The sequence below is a fragment of the Saccopteryx bilineata genome, chromosome 3 (genome assembly GCF_036850765.1).
Source record: "Saccopteryx bilineata isolate mSacBil1 chromosome 3, mSacBil1_pri_phased_curated, whole genome shotgun sequence".
NCBI lineage: Eukaryota > Metazoa > Chordata > Mammalia > Chiroptera > Emballonuridae > Saccopteryx > Saccopteryx bilineata.
Window position 1 is genome coordinate 271,549,441 of NC_089492.1, and position 19,180 is coordinate 271,568,620.

The 19,180-nt window shown below is 39.5% G+C and overlaps 1 protein-coding gene across 14 annotated transcripts in view; it reads right to left on the reverse strand.

Moving 5' to 3' along the window:
* EPB41 (erythrocyte membrane protein band 4.1) overlaps window positions 1-19,180 on the reverse strand; it is a 173,899-nt gene that overhangs the window by 13,970 nt on the left and 140,749 nt on the right. For 6 of the 14 annotated variants that reach the window (XM_066269875.1, XM_066269884.1, XM_066269868.1 and 3 more), the window contains one exon: window positions 742-1,191. The exons of the other annotated variants lie outside the window; for them this stretch is intronic. In XM_066269875.1, the coding sequence (XP_066125972.1) occupies window positions 742-1,191 (450 nt within the window). The remainder of the gene's footprint in view (window positions 1-741; window positions 1,192-19,180) is intronic. 14 annotated transcript variants of the gene reach the window in all.

Here is a 19,180-nt window from a genome sequence, read left to right on the forward strand (position 1 = left end):
TCACTTTGGAGTGATTGAGAAGAAACAGCATTTGGAAAACTGGAAAGAAAGTCAGTTCTACCACCACCTGGTGATTAATCTCAGAATTTCAGAAGAATGAACATTAGCGGAAAGCAAAGGTTTCTTGTCTATCAGTTCACCTTTCCCAAGACTATAATCACCCTAAAACTACCATTTGATTATGATATAAGTGGCCATTCACCTTAGCATAGGAGATTAGTGCCTATGATCACGCCCCAGAAGTGGGTCAGTGGGGGTGGTGGGCTGTAATATATAAATAATTTGAGGAGAGGCCTGTAATCTCATAATGAAATCAGTTACCCCTTCTAATGAAGAGTATTTGAATGTTTTGAGTGCAGTCTCAGAATTCTAGAAGCTCCTCATCATGTAAGTCTCGGAAATTCACCTTTTTACATTGCTCATATGTAAGCAAGGAAAAGACAAACACACACCAGCTTTATGAAGGCAAACAGCTAGAGTTTACCCCCAAGAGTCTTGTTAAGTCATTAGGGGAGCAAGCATTTCTAAGCCATGAAGTTAATTTCTCTAAATTTCTTTATAGTAATCAAGGGCTTCAATTTTATTCTGCAATTCTGAAAAAAGCAAAGAAGCTTACTACCCTTACCCTCACCACCACCACCATGACCACCACCACGACCACCACCACCTCCACCTCCACAGAACAGATTCTGGCCCTCTCCCAAAGCGTCATTAGACCTGCATCATTCAATCAGTTACTACCTGAAAACTTCGAATGAGGGTGGGGAACTGGTTACCCACACAAGAGTCAAGAAATGATCCATTCTGTTTTCCAAGTGGCTCTCCTGATGTAACATGTTCTTCACTACTCTCTGCCTTTCTTTCACCAAGTTGCAGTTGAGAGGAAGCTGGTGATACTGAGGACTTTAAGGCACTGGCCTGTTCCTCCACTCCTATCCATTCCCCACTTGGGCCTCTTGGCATTTCCTTAATATCAAGATAGTCAGCTTCCCCCTGCTCCTTCTCTTCTGTCTCCTTGCTGCTTATGGAGAGGGAGCCAAAGTCAAAGCTTTGTGGAGACTCCGACGGGGTGGTCATTTGGCTCTTACTAGGAATAACTGAATGCTTGGGGCCCTCCCATTCAGAGTCAGGGTTGTTAGATGGCCCCTTTGTCACGGCAGCCACCTCCTCTGTGCGAATGCCATTTATATTCTACAAATGAATGAACACATACAAAAGCAAGAAGATTAGGAATAAGTGGGGGAGATAGTGAACGCTGAGAATCAATGATTTTTAAGAGGCCTCAAAATATTAATACTAATACACACTAATCATCTTAGCACCTGAGGTAGTCAAAGGAAAAATTAAGCAGCTTAAGCAGTTCCAATGCCATTTTGGTCATATTTCTAGAACTCTATTAATCTGAGAAGTAATTTCAATGTCCCTCACCCAGTACCAAGTATTACTTTGGTCCTTCCTGCATGACATATTCTTCACACTTAAAAGAGTTACTTTGCAATTCCTAAATACCCAATTCATTACTATACACAGGGCACAATGCAATTTATGAGTCAATCAAAACATATTCTTGAGTAGCCTGATCACGCTGAAAAATGTTTCCAAGCCGTAGGTATCATCATACTAGTTAGTACTCAATGCAAGGCTAAAATCCAGGCTTTGGTTGGCAGGTGTACAGAAGTGGAATTCATCCAGCACAGGCTTAATCCAATCACTGGCATGAAATTAAATGTAATGTCAAAAGTAGTGAACATTTCTTTGAAAATAGAATAACAGTGACCCAGCAGCTGAGGTCATTTGTTCACAAATGAATGACTAACATCTCCAACCCCCGAGGGAAATGAATCCTGGAAACACAGAGTTCCCTCTTGGGCTAAATGCCTCACATCACTGGAAAAACATCTAACATATGTGCTTCCAAGAGAATGTGGATGAGAAGAAACTGCCACAGTAGCTGGATCTATTTCTAAGGTTTAAAGAAAAGTGCTGAAGGTAGAAGAGAAGGAATTCACACTAGTAGGTAAAGAACGAACCATCTGAAAAATGAACAATCTAACAGAAGCCAAATGTCATGAAAAGTAACATATGCAAGTGCTCACCAGAATGCTGTAAAAACGCCACTTAGGCCTGAAAATGTATTTTATTAAAAAAAAAAAAATCGCCTGACCAGGCGGTGGCGCAGTGGATAGAGTATAGAACTGGGATGTGGAGGACCCAGGTTCGAGACCCCGAGACCGCCACCTTGAGTGCGGGCTCATCTGGTTTGAGCAAGGCTTGACAGCTTGGACCCAAGGTCTCTGGCTCGAGCAAGGGGTTACTCGGTCTGCTGTAGCCCCTCGGTCAAGGCACATATGAGAAATCAATCAATGAACAACTAAGGAGCTGCAACAAAGAATTAATGCTTCTCATCTCTCTCCCTGCCTGTCTGTCTGCCCCTATCTGTCCCTCTCTCTGACTCTGTCTCTGCCCCCCAAATAAATAAATAAATAAATAAACAAAATTCTGAAGAAAAAAAAAATCGCTGCTGCTCTCTTACTTGTGAACCAGTCTACACTGTGAGGAAGATAAACTGGTGCTCTATTAAGGCACGGAAAGATGCACTGCACTCAAGACCTTCAGGCCCACTTTTCTTCTAAGCCGTCTTGAAACAGGAGCATCACAAAGTTGTACCAACTGAATTTCAGTTAGACAGGTCTTTTATTGACTGATTACAAACATTACTTTGGACATAAAAAATGGAATTGAGAAATGGCAATAGAAAGTGTGTCTGTATTCAGAGTATCAGAGACATATAAACTATTCTTGTTAAGAGTATATAAATTTTCTTATACTTAAAACGAGAATACTACTTGGTTTGACTCACAGGGGTCGGAAAGATCAGATATAATAATCTATATTAAAGCACTTTGTAAATTCTAAAGATAACATAGATTCACTTAATCCAATGAATAGTATCTGAGCACCTATAATATACTAGGGTCTGGGAACACTAGAATAACTTGTTGTCGTATTACTAACACACTGTACTTTCTAGGGCACTCATCTCACCATTTCTCTTGGAGATAGAGATATCCGACAATAGATCCGCTGGTAATAAACAAACAAGCTTTCTCAAATTTCTAATGCTAGTCTGTGACTAACATATCCAAAATCCAAACCTGTTCACATGGAGAGGAACTTCATGATTTTTCCATATACATATATTTACAATCAAGAAGGCTGATTAATAAACAGGAAAACACCTAAGACAATCAATCAAGTAAGAGACCATTTTGTGCCAGTCTACCCAAGTGATAAGTGGTGGTCTAGCATCAAGAAGCCATTTGTGAACTAAACATTAGGTCAGCACCACCTGGCCCAACGTTGCCGACTGCTGACTAAAATTTGATAGATCATTTTTTTTCAAAGTATGTATACAGGAGACCAAGAGTAAAAAGCTGTAGCCACAGTAAAATCAATTCAACAAATATTTACTGATCACCTAATATGTGTTAGTCATTGGAAATAAAGGAAAACTGATAACAGTCGGGTTAAATTACCACTTATAGCAACAGCATTCTCACATATGGTTGAGTCAACCTCTCCAGTTGGCTCTGTTGTCCAGATCTCTCGGACAACACAGCCAACTACTTACTGGACATCTTCCCAGGCATATGGAATGCAATATGCCCCAAATTAAACTCATCTCTGCTGCTGTCTGAACCCGTCACCCCAACCTCTCCATCATTTTTATTACGCTGGGAAATGGCACCATCACTCATTCAGCCTCCCATGCCAGAATCCCGAGAATTGTCTTCACTGCTTCCTTGCACTCATCTACCCCCTTCCATAGATGATATCACCAAGGCATTTCTCTTCTACTGTAATAGCTCCTGTATTTATCTAGTTATTTCTATCTCCACATTTACTGCCTTCATTCAGGCTCTCACAATGCCTCACCCAGCTTACTACTCGTGCACTAAACTGTTTTTCCTCTTTCCCACCTCAAACATTACTTGAATACATCCTCTATTCTGCTGCTAAAGTGTTTATTTGTAAAATGAAACACTGAAAATCCCATTTTGTAGCTAAAACCCTTCAGTGGTTCTTCACTGCCTTCTGGTTCAAGTCCAGACCCCTTAGTAAGACACAGAAAATACTTTAAAATATGACTTCTAACTCTCTCTCCAATCTCACCCTATTACACCTCTATACACATCCTTCTCTCCATGAATTCAAAACTATTTGCAGTTCTTAGAACAGAGTATGCTTTCTTTTGCCTGTGTGCCTTCGTAAGTGTTGTGAATATTGTTCCTTCTGCCTGGAAGTCCATGTTCAGCTCAAGGTTAGTTCTTCTGAAAGTCTTTTCCTGGCTGCCTAACATATGTTTAGATACAATTCCTCTTTTGTCCCCACTGTGCCATGTCATTATTGATTTAGTCATCAGTCTTTTCCATTAGACTGAGCTCCTTCGGGAATAAGCACTTACTATGTTACTTAGCTATGTTACTGTATATTCTTTTTTTTTTTTTTTTTTCTGAAGCTGGATATAGAGATAGACAGTCAGACAGACTCCCGCATGCGCCCGACAGGGATCCACCCAGCACGCCCACCAGGGGCGATGCTCTGCCCACCAGGGGACGGTGCTCTGCCCATCCTGGGCGTCGCCATGTTGCGACCAGAGCCACTCTAGCACCTGAGGCAGAGGCCACAGAGCCATCCCCAGCAACCGGGCCATCTTTGCTCCAATGGAGCCTTGGCTGCAGGAGGGGAAGAGAGAGACAGAGAGGAAAGCGCGGCGGAGGGGTGGAGAAGCAAATGGGCGCTTCTCCTGTGTGCCCTGGCCGGGAATCGATGTATATTCTCTTGTACAGTTTATGGCACATGATAGATGTTCAGGAAAAACATGATGAAAGTATTATATATTACGTCCAGGGGACTTGAGAACTTCTGCTTTTCCTGGTACTGAAAGGTATATAGTTTAGAAAGAACATAAAAAGTGGCCCACTTGACCAGACCCAGTATTTTATCTCCTACATCAGTAAAATAAGAGGAAAACTAATAGTAATTATTACATGTTAACTATGTGCCAGGTACCATGCAAGTCACTTTAACATGTTTCCTCATTTAATTTTTCACCTCACTATGAGGTAGTCACTCTCTATTTAGAGATGAAGAAATGGTTACGCCACATAGAACTAATAAATGATGGAGCTAGGATTTAAATTCAGGTCAGTCTCTGGTTTTAAAGCCTATTTCTTCCCGGGGTGACAGACAGTATTCCCAGTAGGACCAAAGGATATGTCCACTAAACCTGACTATACTTTTGAGAAGTACAAAGGTTGTCCAAAGTCTTCTTAGCAGAGTCTGGTTCTAGTGGCCAACACTGTTCTTTTTTTTTTTTTTAAATTAAAATTTTTTTTTTAATTTATTCATTTTAGAGAGGAGAGAGAGTGAGAGAGAGAGAGAGAGAGAGAGAAAGTGGGGAGGAGCAGGAAGCACCAACTCCCATATGTGCCTTGACCAGGCAAGCCCAGGGTTTTGAACCGGCGACCTCAGCATTTCCAGGTCGACGATTTATCCACTGTGCCACCACAGGTCAGGCTTAATTTTTTTTTCATTTATTCATTTTTTTTTAGAGAGGAGAGAGAGAAGGAGAGAAAGAGACAGAGAGGGAGAGAGCGGAGAGAGAGAGACAGAGAGAGAAGGGGGGAAGAGCTGGAAGCATCAACTCCTGTATGTGACTTGACCAGGCAAGCCCAGGGTTTCGAACCGGCGACCTCAGTATTTCCAGGTCGACGCTTTATCCACTGCGCCACCACAGATCAAGCAACACCGTTCTTTTAAACATAAGGAGAAGGCTGGAAAGCCAGAAGAAAAGACTGAGGCAAAAATATTATAAAATCTCTATGACTTAAAGTACTCAAAATCTGGAATATAACATCAGTGAGAAATATTAACTGACAAGCTGTGCCTTTGGCTGTGACCGTTAGCAAGGACCATTGGATTATATAAGACTCCGCACAACTGCATATATCAAATTGGCCTGGAAACTTTAAAGGGAACTTCTCCAGGATAAGAATAAACATATGAATGCATGTGAATCATCTACAGTGACAGACAAAATTGAGACTTAATGTGATTCAAAGGTGTTAATTCAGATGTTGCTTCCATGGACTGACGGGGGATCTATAAGAAGAAAAATGTTACAATAAAAAGCCCAGCTTCTTGTATAAAGTACTACAGGGCTATCTTGTTGGTTTCAAGAATATGAGAAGGAAGAACGTTAGACAAATATTTAGTTGAGCATGAATGAATACTATTTGATTGAAAATTCTTATTTTTACTTAAAATGTCAATGGTTCCTGCTACATACGGTAATTCAGTATTTTCTTTGGTGCAGGGAAAAGGGGGATTTTTTTTTTTCTAAAGGCTTCCTCTTGAAAACTGTTTATTCAAAGGGATTATGTCTCAGGATTATCGAACCCTGGGTATGTATGTGCTTTGGGGAGTTATAAATTACCTCCCCTTTGTCTTAGAAATTCCAGGTATAATTAAGAGCAGGATAGGGTGTTATATGGGTATTCTGCTGCCATTCATTAAATGCAATCCAGAGTATTTTTATTTTCAGGTTAATTTTTATTTTATTTTTTTATTTTTAAAGATTTTATTATAGAGAGGGGAGAGAGAGGAAGAGAGAGAGGGAAGGGGGGAGGAGCAGGAAGCATCAACTCCCATATGTGCCTTGACCAGGCAAGCCCAGGGTTTTGAACCAGGAACCTCAGCATTTCCAGGTTGACACTTTATCTACTGCACCACCACAGGTCAGGCTTTTCAGGTTAATTTTAAAGTAAAGGATTTATAAATTTGAAGAGACTATCAAAAGAACCCTAGTTATGCTTACAAAACTATCTTATCCTATTAGCATCACAATGAAAATAAACCCTGAAAATCTTTCTCAAATTTTGCTACATTAGCAAGAGCCAGGTGATTTCTCTTTCTCCCCTGGCAGACCTATGTAGTAGTAATTTCTGCCCCACACATTTGATCACTTATTTCTGCTTAGTGAAGACCAACGTTACTTTCTGGTTAATAATACAAAAACAAATCCTTTCTCTGTTAAAAGGAAGACAAGAACCCGCTATTGTCTCATTTTTATCTTTCTATGTATTAAAATCGCAGAAAGGACTGAGTGCCCAACGGCAGAATCACTGTGAACGCTGCTGTGGGATTTCAGGGCAGGACTTTCATCTCAGGACCATAATTAGATGTTGGGATGAGGAAAGAAGGCAAAAATGCTAACTTAAAAGACAAAACCCTCCTCTTGATAATGTGCTGTTTTACTGCTTATCCATCTAAAAATTGTATTTTTTTAATGTGCATAATTAGACACATGAAAAGGCCCTTAAGGTATTCTAAAACATCACTAGTGGTAGGACTGCAAATAATTCAACTTCTTTCTTTGTGGTTTTCTGTACTTCCTAACCATCCTAAAATAAATATGCATTACTTTTTAATATAAAGTGTTATTAAATTGTTTTCTTATGCAAGCTTTTGTCTCTGGTTCCATAATGAAATGCTCTGTAAAACCTGAAGGGTCTAGTAAACTATTTATATTTTGTGTAATGTTTTCTGATTTAGAGATGGCAGGGATATTTTCAGTAATATGAATAAAAACATGGTTGTAACTGTGATTTAATTTCTTTCTAACTAAAATTTCTTATTAGATACCTGCCTTTGCAACAGTGAAGACATTCAAAGAAAATTATCACTCCTTGGCCAAGTCATGATAGCAACTAAGAATATAAAATACCAAAGGTCAAGTATCCCCAAATTTGATCTGAACAATAACTCTAGATTAGTGATATTATAGATCAACACTCTCATACTTCACAACAGAATGATTATATTTCTCTCTCTCTCTCTCTCTCTCTGTTGGTTGAGTACACTGCAACTCAGGCTGAGATCTCGTTTTATTAAAATCAAGCATGAGACATCAGAATGAATTGATAAAATTCAATAAACAGTTGTTTAGTCGCCATCTCAGAGAAGAAATCTTTTAGGTAATTTTCAGATAAATAAAAGAAAGAAGTGGTCCAATCTCCAAGGTACTTTGACTTAGTTGAATGAAGATACAGAACTGACAATGATATGTATAGATGGCAGTTAATATGTTTACATAATAGGCCCTGGCTGCTTATTTCAGTTGGTAAGAATATTGTCCTGAAATGCCAAGATTGTGCGTTTGATCCCTGATCATGGTACATATGCAAAGCAACAAATGAACGCTCCCCCCCCCCTCCTTCTTCTCTCTTCCTTCCTTTCTCTCTAAAATCAATCAATTGAAAAGAATGTCTGCATAATAAATTCAGGGCCATGTGGTGGTTGTGGCAATGGTGAAACCTTGGGGAAAGGCAAACTGTTATCAGAACTCGTCTCTATGCTTAATTACAGTGTCTTGTTACTTTTTGTGCATTCTCAGATACTATAATGTTACACTAAGCACTGAAGTAAACCAGTCAGCAATGCTACTGAGTCCACCATAAGCAGAATTAGACAGTTGAGAGAAAAATTTTGAAAGAAAGAAAACACAGTCATGTCAGTTATAAAGCTAACTTTTAATGAGGGCCTACTTTCCCTCATATTCTACTCAATGTTGTCAAAGATCTACCTTTAGAATACCTGTGAAAATTTTACCTTCATATTTATGCACATGCCAACAGATATTATAAACAATAAATATGGGATTTCCCCTGGCTAGCTGGCTCAGTGGTAGAGCATTGGCCCGGCATGTGGAAGTCCCAGGTTCGATTCCCGGCCAGGGCACACAGGAGATGCGCCCATCTGCTTCTCCACCCCTCCCCCTCTCCTTCCTCTCTCTCTCTCTCTCTCTCTTCCCCTTCTGCAACCAAGGCTCCATTGGAGCAAAGTTGGCCCAGGCGCTGAGGATGGCTCTGTGGCCTTGCTTCAGATGCTAAAATAGCTCAGTTGGTGAGCAAAACAGAGCAGCGCCCCCCATGGGCAGAGCATCACCAGTTAGGGGGCTTTCTGGGTGGATCCTGTGGGAGTCTGTCTCTGCTTCCCTGCCTCTCACTTAATAATAATAATTTAAAAAAAGAGAAAGAAAGGGAAGGAAGGAAGGAATGAAAGAAGGGAGGGAGGGAAGGAGGGAGGGAAGGAGAGAAGGAAGGCAAATACTACAGATAAAAGGGATTTCGGGATTTGTTAGACTTCTTAATAAGGTCCATGTAACGTAATTTTTAAAAATAAGTTTTGATAAGAGAAAGGGAGTGAGCAGAGGTGGCAGGGGGACGGAGGGGGAGGGGTGCGCACAGACACACAGACACCTGCAGAGCACATTACCCTTGTTGCACAAACCCACTGCAAATGCCCACAGAACCAGCAGGAATCAAGGTTATCTTAGCACAGAAGGAAGATACCCAGCAGAAGAGTCCAGCGCCTGGTTCTTAACTAAAGTAAACAATAAATATTACACTCATTTCAATTATAAACAATGTATTTAAACAACACCCCCAAATGGTCTGTAACATGCAAACTAAAAAATGTATAATCCAACCCTGATAAGATCAGTTAATTGCGAGTGCTTTGTTTCTATATTTTTCTCTTTAACAAAATATGGCAAGCTCTTGTCTCAGCAGTGAAAGGCTTTAAATGCTTTGGGTAAAAACTCTAAAAGACAAAACCTATGTCATATCAATATTTGTATTTGTCATATTGATCTTAATTCCTATTTTGAAGAAATAATAATGACAGTGTTTACCTTGGTTGTATAATAATCATTAGGAACATTAACCTGATGATTTTTACAAAATTTGTCAAGCTAAAACAAATGCTTTTAAATGGGCACTTGCAATAAAAGATAAATCAGATGTGGTAACGGCTTCTTTTGTAAAAGCCATATGTAAACAGCACATAAAGATGACAAGTCAAGCAGCAGTAGCCCATTCTTCAGCCAAAAAAGGAAAGAAATGAAGAAAGAACAAAAATTACCAAAAATAAAAACACCCCCTGCCCTTCTACCCCCAAAGGCCTCATAAATAACAGTTTTGGTACATTTTTGGTAGAAAACTCAGGCCAACTGGTGGTTTAAAAAAGGGCATTAGAATCACAAACACTCAAGCTGGGGATAAACTAACAACAGAGTAACCATGTAGCCAGCAAAAGATGGTTTAAAAATTTGCTTTCCTCTCTAGAGTGCCGCTCTTTATTGTGCATCACTGTTCTCTCCAGGCTTAATTTTCCCTCTTGGCTATATCCTCCCCCACTTAAAAAAAAAAAAAGTTTGTATGTTATTGGTCCCCAGCTAGAAATACATCCTCATGAGCTCATGAGCTCATGAGCTTCTCCATGAAACTTGAGTCATTGTCATGGTCCATTGCTATTCTCTGGCATATAAAGATTACACCTGGATAAAGAAGCTTATTCAGAAAGATACTGGCTTTAATTAAATCACAGTTGGTAAAATTGCTTATTATAAGAAAATCACTTCATAATATACAGCCTTTCACAAATGCCAGCAAATGGAATTTGCTAGTGACATATCCTTCAAGCATAGCTTTTTTTTTTTTTTATAATTTCTTAAATAGCACTGTTATTAGATTATCCCCAGAATATGTGAATGTAAAAGCAAACAGCTTCAAAATCAGTGCCTGCTGCAAAATTTTAACTATTGGATAATAGAAAATTTTGCCTTAACACTGCACTCACCAGTAAGGACTCCACAGATCAAATGAGTGTTCTCAAACTTGAACAGAGCTATAGAAGTCAAAGTGAGTGAGCAAATATTAAAGGTTATACTAAACATATCTAGGAGACCAGAAGCCTTTGGTTGTTCAATTTTATTTCATTATAGCAAGAAGGGCTGTAGGGGAGAGATGAAGATGGAGAGGAAGGGGCTATAACCAGTACAGAACTCATTTAGTATAGAGTACAATTAAACATATTTGGCAGGATTTCTCAGAAGTCCCAATTCTAAAAATGATAATGAGAACTTAAGAAGAATATTATATCTAGAAAATAGCATGTTGATTCCATAAAACTAAATACAACAGAGAACTATTAGATAGTAACTAGCTGTGTCTTCTCTTCTTGAAAAATCCTTCAACATGATCACAGTAGCAATACTGGCTCATTAATAACAACTAATTTGCGGAGTGCTTTAAAAAAAAAACCCACCAAAAGACATATTCAGCATATTAAAAATGCTTCTAACAAATGTGACAATTACATGTAATATAGTGACTCATTAAGTTGGTTAGAAAAAGTTATTTTAAAAACTTGGTATAAATAAGTCAAACGAGTTCCAAGCTGATTTAAAACATGAATATTTGGAGAAATAAACACGTCAATAGGTTAATCTCTGTATTAGGACTGAGCAATTATGGGGACACAGATAAGAGTACAACAGAAGAAAATAAGAGAGCTTTTCTGGAAAGACTGGCTGAGACTATCTCTTGATGACCCACTCCACTGAAGCACAGGTTCCTGTCCTTTTCTGTAGGGGGTCTATGTACAGCATTACCGGCTCCTATTTCCTTAATGATTAGTATCAACCAGAATCAGATTTGCAATGTGATTTATTCATGATAAATTTACATATTAACAGAGCATATAATGTGAGGAAAATATCAAAGAAATTGTTGCAAAAGAGAAGTTCTTAGCAGATTTCTTTAGGCTTTAATATATAGTTGAACTGCTAAATGGATAAAGTTTATTCAACCGAGTATCAGAGCTCAAGAATCCTGGATCAGGGAACCAAAAGGAACACAGGTTTAGAGATTTATTAGAAAGCACCTCCCAAAGCTAATTACAGATCAAGGAATCCTTCAGAACACAACCATGTAACTTGGAAGCAAAAATACTTATGAAAGAATATAACATCCTTTTATTCTAATGTATTGGTAAATGCCACCCAATTAGGCTCTGAATTGAGGAGTTCCTTTCAGAAAAATCTCTTTCTTTTGAAAGAGGAACCCTTGCAAAAGGTGTTCCTAGATAGCTGCTTAAAAAACAACAGTATAGCAGAAGTTCAGAGTGAAACTCGTACTTTCTTGACCATGTTTGTTAGAGAATGTCTAAAACTTGGCTAAAGAGAGGTTGAATTGGGAATTGTTTATTCCTTAGGGGAAAATGGAGGTAGATCTTTAAAAAACAAACAAACAACCCCCCCCAAAAAAACTAAAGAAGTTAGCTGGATTCAACACTCAATATGTTACAAACACAGTTAACAGAACAATTTGGAAAGCCAACAAAGGCAGGCATGCTGTAATGGTTACAGATAGTTCAGATTATAGTTCAGGTGTATCCTGACTGCCAGATAAACAGAAACAAATTCCTTGTCTTTTGTTTTCCATTTCTAATCAAAACAAGATAAAAAATTCTTCGACATTGAATGAAGACGCTAAGATTGCAACCACAGTTCTTCAAAAACAGTACAAAGGCAGACAACGTAATTAATCAGTTCTCTGGTTCTCTAGACCAGTGGTCCCCAACCTTTTTGGGCCACGGACCGGTTTAATGTCAGAAAATATTTTCACGGACCAGCCTTTAGGGTGGGACGGATAAATGTATCACGTGACTGAGACAAGCATCAAGAGTGAGTCTTAGGCCCTGGCCGGTTGGCTCAGCGGTAGAGCTTCAGCCTGGCGTGCGGGGGACCTGGGTTCGATTCCCGGCCAGGGCACATAGGAGAAGCGCCCATTTGCTTCTCCACCCCCCCCTTCCTCTCTGCCTCTCTCTTCCCCTCCCACAGCCAAGGCTCCATTGGAGCAAAGATGGCCCGGGCGCTGGGGATGGCTCCTTGGCCTCTGCCTCAGGCACTAGAGTGGCTCTGGTCGCAGCAGAGCGTGCCCCAGAGGGGCAGAACATTGCCCCCTGGTGGGCAGAGCATCGCCCCTGGTGGGCGTGCCGGGTGGATCCCGGTCGGGCGATCCCGGTCAGGCGCATGCGGGAGTCTGTCTGACTGTCTCTCTACCCGTTTCCAGCTTCAGAAAAATACAAAAAAAAAAAAAAAAGAGTGAGTCTTAGACAGATGTAACAGAGGAAATCTGGTCATTTTTTAAAAATAAAAACATCGTTCAGACTTAAATATAAATAAAATGGAAATAATGTAAGTTATTTATGCTTTCTCTGCAGACCCGTACCAAATGGCCCACGGACCGGTACCGGACCGCGGCCTGGGGGTTGGGGACCACTGCTTTAGACCTATGTCAGGGGTCAGCAAACTACAGCCAGCAGGCCAAATCCAGCCCTTGCCTTGTTTCTGTATGGCTGTGAGCTAAGAATAGTTATACATATTGATATTTAAATTGCTGGGGGGAAAAATAGAGCAATATTTAATGACACATAAAAATTATATGAAATTCAAATTTTAGTGTCCATAAGGAAAGTCTGATTAGAACACATTCACGTTCATTTGTTTACTTATTATCTATGCTGCTTTCACTCTACAATGGCAAAGTTTCGACAGACTACAGGGCCTGCAAAGCCTAAAATATTTATTATCTGGTCCTTTACAGAAAAAGTTTGCCAACCCCTGGTCTCTCTGATACATAAAACTCTTGCTATCACAAGAGTCTGATGCATTTGGTGTTTTTACACCACTTAAAACACAAGACAAATGTATCAAACTGCTCTCTGCAGTATTTCTGGGTAAACACAAATTGACAAATAACTGAGTCCCTTTATGATATCACAATCCAAGATGAATTTATTCAGACAGAAACGCACCCCAGTCTTGACAATAGGATAGTGAAAACAGTTGATTATTACCTGTGGTAAATGGATAAGAGCTTTTAATAGAACCAAATTACAAGACATTTACTACAGAGGCTGACACCTATCACAGAGGTATATGGCAACTCTTTGAATAAACCAGGGACTGCACTACAGAATTAACAAGTGAGACAGTGGCTTCTGAGCCACATACGGGCTTTGTGGGCTACCTGCGTGTACTGACTGGGCCTGTGGTGATTCATCTGGCACACATTGTGTCCCAATATAAGAGAGACAAAGGGGAAAGTTAGAGTTGTCCCATTATCATCTATATCATTTATTCCAATTTAACCATTAGTAATTATCTATTATATATCTGATATATAGAGGTGACAGACTGGCAAGCAGCTGAACAAAACAAGACCTCTCATCTTAGAGAATCTCACAGTTTTGATATTTTTAATATTATTTTCTTCTGGTGGGGATCTAAATCATAATTAGAATGTTAAACAGAAAGTGTCTGTAATTTTATCATATCACACTGGTCTAAACCCAATCACTTAGGGGTGCTAGAGCCCACAGATGTTAGTCAGGCTGTCAGAGATGGCAAGACTCTTACAATGCAGACTCCTGGTGGTGTGCGTCTTCAAAATATAATAGTGGTACTACCTTGTCAACAGATTCTGGGCTACAGAAGTTTCCAAAGCTACAAAACTATCCCACCCTCACTCTTTGATCTAAAAAAAACAACAAAAACACTAATAAATCCCAAGCTCCTACGTTATCTATGGAGAAGCTGGGATTTCCAGGAATTTCAAAATGTTCTTTTAGAGAAGACATGTCTGGGTACAGACATAATGCTGAACAAACCATAGCGAAGCAACTTATGGGCAACAGAGCCAGAAAGAGACGATAAAGCAAAGGAAGCTAGAAAAGGGAAGAGAGCATTGGGATAACATGCCAGGAGGGAGACGGGGGCAGATCTGGATATAAGATGGTAAGTTACCTGAGGGCAGTTAACTGTGACTTATTCCAACATGAGAGCTACTTTTAACTATATAAAGAGCTTATAATGTGGAAGATAGAAAATTGTTTAGAATGTCTACATTCAGGACCAAGAAGTGAAAGCTATGAAGAAACAGATTTTGACTTGTCACAAGGATGATTTATATACAAAAATCAGAGAGATCTGTTGGAAGATGTAACGTGTGGTACCTTGAGATATATTTAAACAGCCTAGGAGACCACCTAGTCTCTAAATGTCTAAAAGATACTGTAACAGTAGAGTCAAGTATTGTAGGGGATGGGAATTAGATCCTCAAATTCTGACAATGCTGTCTCTTAACATCCCTGCAATTTATTGCCTAGTGGGCCATGAATAAATGAATGGATAGCAATAATTATCTTTTTTCCTTAATTTTCATTCTGTGTTTTGTTGAGATAGGATCCTACACATATAAAGACTCTTCTTTAAAGAGACAGTATAAAACAAGACTAAACAGCATCTTTTACTGACTCGGGAGGACCCAAAAAGGTAACTGGGACACTATGCTCCCCCTTCCCCTTTAATCTTTTAAATGTTAGATTTATTCTATTATTTGCCCCAAACAGAATTCTGACTATAATAAAAGGGGCGGGGTTTACCTCTAGGATATGAATCACAAAACATGAGAAAAGCACTCCTAAAGCATATGTTTTCCTCAACAATTGGTCATCTATGCATTTAGTTAGGCTATTATTAAAGTTATTTATTTACCTTTTAGTCTGTATTTCCTATCTATGGGTGTAATAAACTACTTTCTCATCTTTTTTTCTGTCTAATTCTAGTATAATAGGAATTTTATTTACGAAATGAAATACTTCATGAATCTGTCATTGTTGATCACAGCTACCCCTCTTCCTCTTCTAGCCGGACTTTGTACGGCTCCTTCAATCTAACAACCGTACCTTCTTAACTATACTCTGGCCGTTCCTAAGACTGCCCGCCCCACTGTGCAGTACAAAGGAGATCCTAAGTCGTGAGCGGCAACAGCAGTGGAAGTGGAGCAGACTCACTGACACTACCCACTACAGCATAGAGGAAGGTTGGGATTTTGTACTTTCTATGAAGAACAAAAAGGAAAGAAATACTGTAGAGAAGTTCTGTATATCTTTACTGTACTCAATACTCTTGGCAGAAGAAAAGGAACAATGAGAAAGCACCTCACTTTTTTTTTTTTTTAATTTTAGGGCTTCCTGTGTGTGTGTGTGTGTGTGACAGAGACAGAGAGAGAGAGAGATAGGGACAGACAGGAAGGGAGAGAGATGAGAAGCATCAATTCTTTGTTGTGGCACCTTAGGTGTTCATTGATTGCCAGCACCTTACTTGTTCATTGATTGCTTTCTCATATGTGCCTTGACCAGGAGGTTACAGCAGAGCGAGTGGCCCCTTGTTCAAGCCAGTGACTTTGGGCTCAAGCTGGTGAGCCTTACTTACTCAAACCAGATGAGCCCACGCTCAAGCTGGCAACCTTGGGGTTTTGAACCTGGGTTTTCCACATCCCAGTCCAACACTCTATCCACTGCACCACTGCCAGTCAGGCTTAGGGCTTCCTTTTGAAAATATGTGATCACTGGGTAAAGCCCAAATATAAATTTTTATTTGTAATGCCTTCTACAAAATAACCAATCCTCTAATACCTAGTGTGTCCTATATGCTTATCTGTAAGAAGTTTACAGAAGTGACTGAGTATAGGAGAAAATAAGTTGACTTATATCCACAGAAATTTCAGAGTAAAATGTATAGTAATATTTAATAAAAAGAAGTGTACTAGGATCTAGGATGATCTCGAGATCCAACCCACAGATAACCCCAGTCTAATATTGGTCAACAGAGACGACATCTTCTCCCTTTAAAACTTTTTTTTTTTTTTTTTTTTTACAGAGGCAGAGATAGACAGGGACAGAAGGGACAGACAGACAGGAACGGAGAGAGATGAGAAGCATCAATCATCAGTTTCTCGTTGCGCGTTGCGACTTCTTAGTTGTTCATTGATTGCTTTCTCACATGTGCCTTGACCGCGGGCCTTCAGCAGACCGAGTAACCCCCTGCTGGAGCCAGCGACCTTGGGTCCAAGCTGGTGAGCTCTTTGCTCAAGCCAGATGAACCCGCGCTCAAGCTGGCAACCTCGGGGTCTCGAACCTGGGTCCTTCCGCATCCCAGTCCGACGCTCTATCCACTGCGCCACCACCTGGTCAGGCTCCCTTTAAAACTTTTACCAACGATGTAAACAAGTAGTAAAATTGGCCCATGCAAACTGAAAAATATTAGCATAAGAGAATGGCTAAAAGATAGGTTCAAAATATTGATGCTGGCTTTATTTACAAGTATGGCCCACTCTAAGTATACCATATGGGTAAGATGAATTGTTTAAGAGTATAATAAATTTGGAAAGACAATTTTAACTTTAATAGTTTTAAGTGCTTGTTCAAATACCAATAAGGAGCCTGACCAGGTGGTGGCACAATGGATAGAGTGTTGGACTGGGAAGCCAAGGACCCAGGTTCAAGACCCCAAGCTCGCCAGCTTGAGTGTGGGCTCATCTGGTTTGAGCAAAGCTCACCAGCTTGGACCCAAGGTCGCTGGCTTGAGCAAGGGGTTATTTGGTCTGCTGTAGCCCCACGGTCAAGGCACATATGAGAAAGCAATCAATGAACAACTAAGGTGTTGCAACGAAAAACTAATGATTGATGCTTCTCATCTCTCTCAGTTCCTGTCTGTCTGTCCCTATCTATCCCTCTCTCTGACTCTCTCTCTGTCTCTGTAAAACAACAACAAAAACCAATAAGGAGCAGATGGAAATAAACACAGCTATTTAATTGCTTACTTCCATATTAAAAAATTTCAAGAGGTTGATGTGTCTTTTACTTCCCATCTTCTCGATCCCTGAAAGACCAAGAATTGAACAAAAACCAGAGCTTCTGGTGCCTGGAACATGTTACAGATTCATTCTCACGAGGTAGTTTTGTTTCTACACTACTGGGTGAAAATCTGGGCACCAGGTAGGTAAGTGAACTTCTCAGTTACCCTAGAAGTAATTAATAACAAAATCAAGGCAAAAACTCAGGACTTTTTACTTGTCTCTATTAATAACTGTAGTCCAAATTGTTTTTTCTTTCATTTATCAACCTGCCATTAAGTAACTGAACCAGGGTAAAAACCAATACACAGTTTCTGTCTCTGGTATTAAGAATGGAATGAAATATGAGCAGGAAACCAAAACTATGTACAGCTTCACATTACCATTATCAGCAGCATTAACTTTACATAATACAAAGCAGTAATGTTCAATACTTTTTCTTTGACAATTGTGTTGGGTATATCTTTTGAACATGCACTGGCCAGCTTAATCCAAGACAAAAGCTTGGCCTTTCTCCTCCAACATCAGTAAGGATCTGTGAGGACTCCTACTGCACTTGAGAAAACTGAAAAGTACTATTGGCTTACACTAGACTTTTAATGAACTTGGGATAACTCCAATACAAAGCAAAACAAAATTCAAGGTAAAGTTTACAATAATTATTAATAAAAAGCTGAAGGAAAACTGGAAATATAACCTGAAAGTTATAAAAGTATCAATAAAATTCTAAGATTAGTTCCTTTTTCATTCCCTGAAAAAAGAGTTTAAACCAATGCTGCTGTTTTGTTTATTTCATAAGGAAAGCTCCTATAGCTCCATTTCACAGATAAAGGTGAATGCTTATGATGATTATTTTCTGGGTTAGGAACAGCTCTGGAATATTTCAGAATGACATGAGGTCTCTTTTTTTCTTATTATGAGTGAATCAATAAATAAGCTTAATTAGAAAATATTTGTTGCAAACAGACACGGCCAGACCTGACAGGCACGCACGCACGCATACCGGATTTTTAAAGTTAATCCGCCCCTTGCTTCTTTCCCCTTCTTTCTGGAAAGCTTATACTGGCAGAGTATCAGTTTTCAGGAATACCAGAGAATTATTTCTGCATGTCCACAGACACAATAAAACAAAAGTGGCAAATGTTGAAGGACAAACGATTCTTGGCTTTACTGTTCTTTTTTTCGTTCTAAGAAGCCATCATCTTAAAAACAAAGTCTTGTTTAGCAGTTTCACCAACTGAAAAGCATTAAGAAGTAAAACAAAGTGCAATCATCTCAGTCGGATAACCCTACGAACTCAGATTCCAAAACGTATTTGAGACAACATTAACCAAATCATTCATGTTGGTACATTCAAGTGCCATAGAAAGCAGGCTACATGCAAGACTTCATTAATACTGAGGTAAAAAAAAAATAACAGGTTAGACATCTGAGTTGTGTTGTGGAGAGAGCACGCTCATATTTACTCTAGGAAAGCCTTAAAACATGCAGACAGAGGACACACACTTGTCGTGACAGAACTTTACAGCTCACAAGACCATCAGTGAAAAACAGTTGACTTCAATACAGAT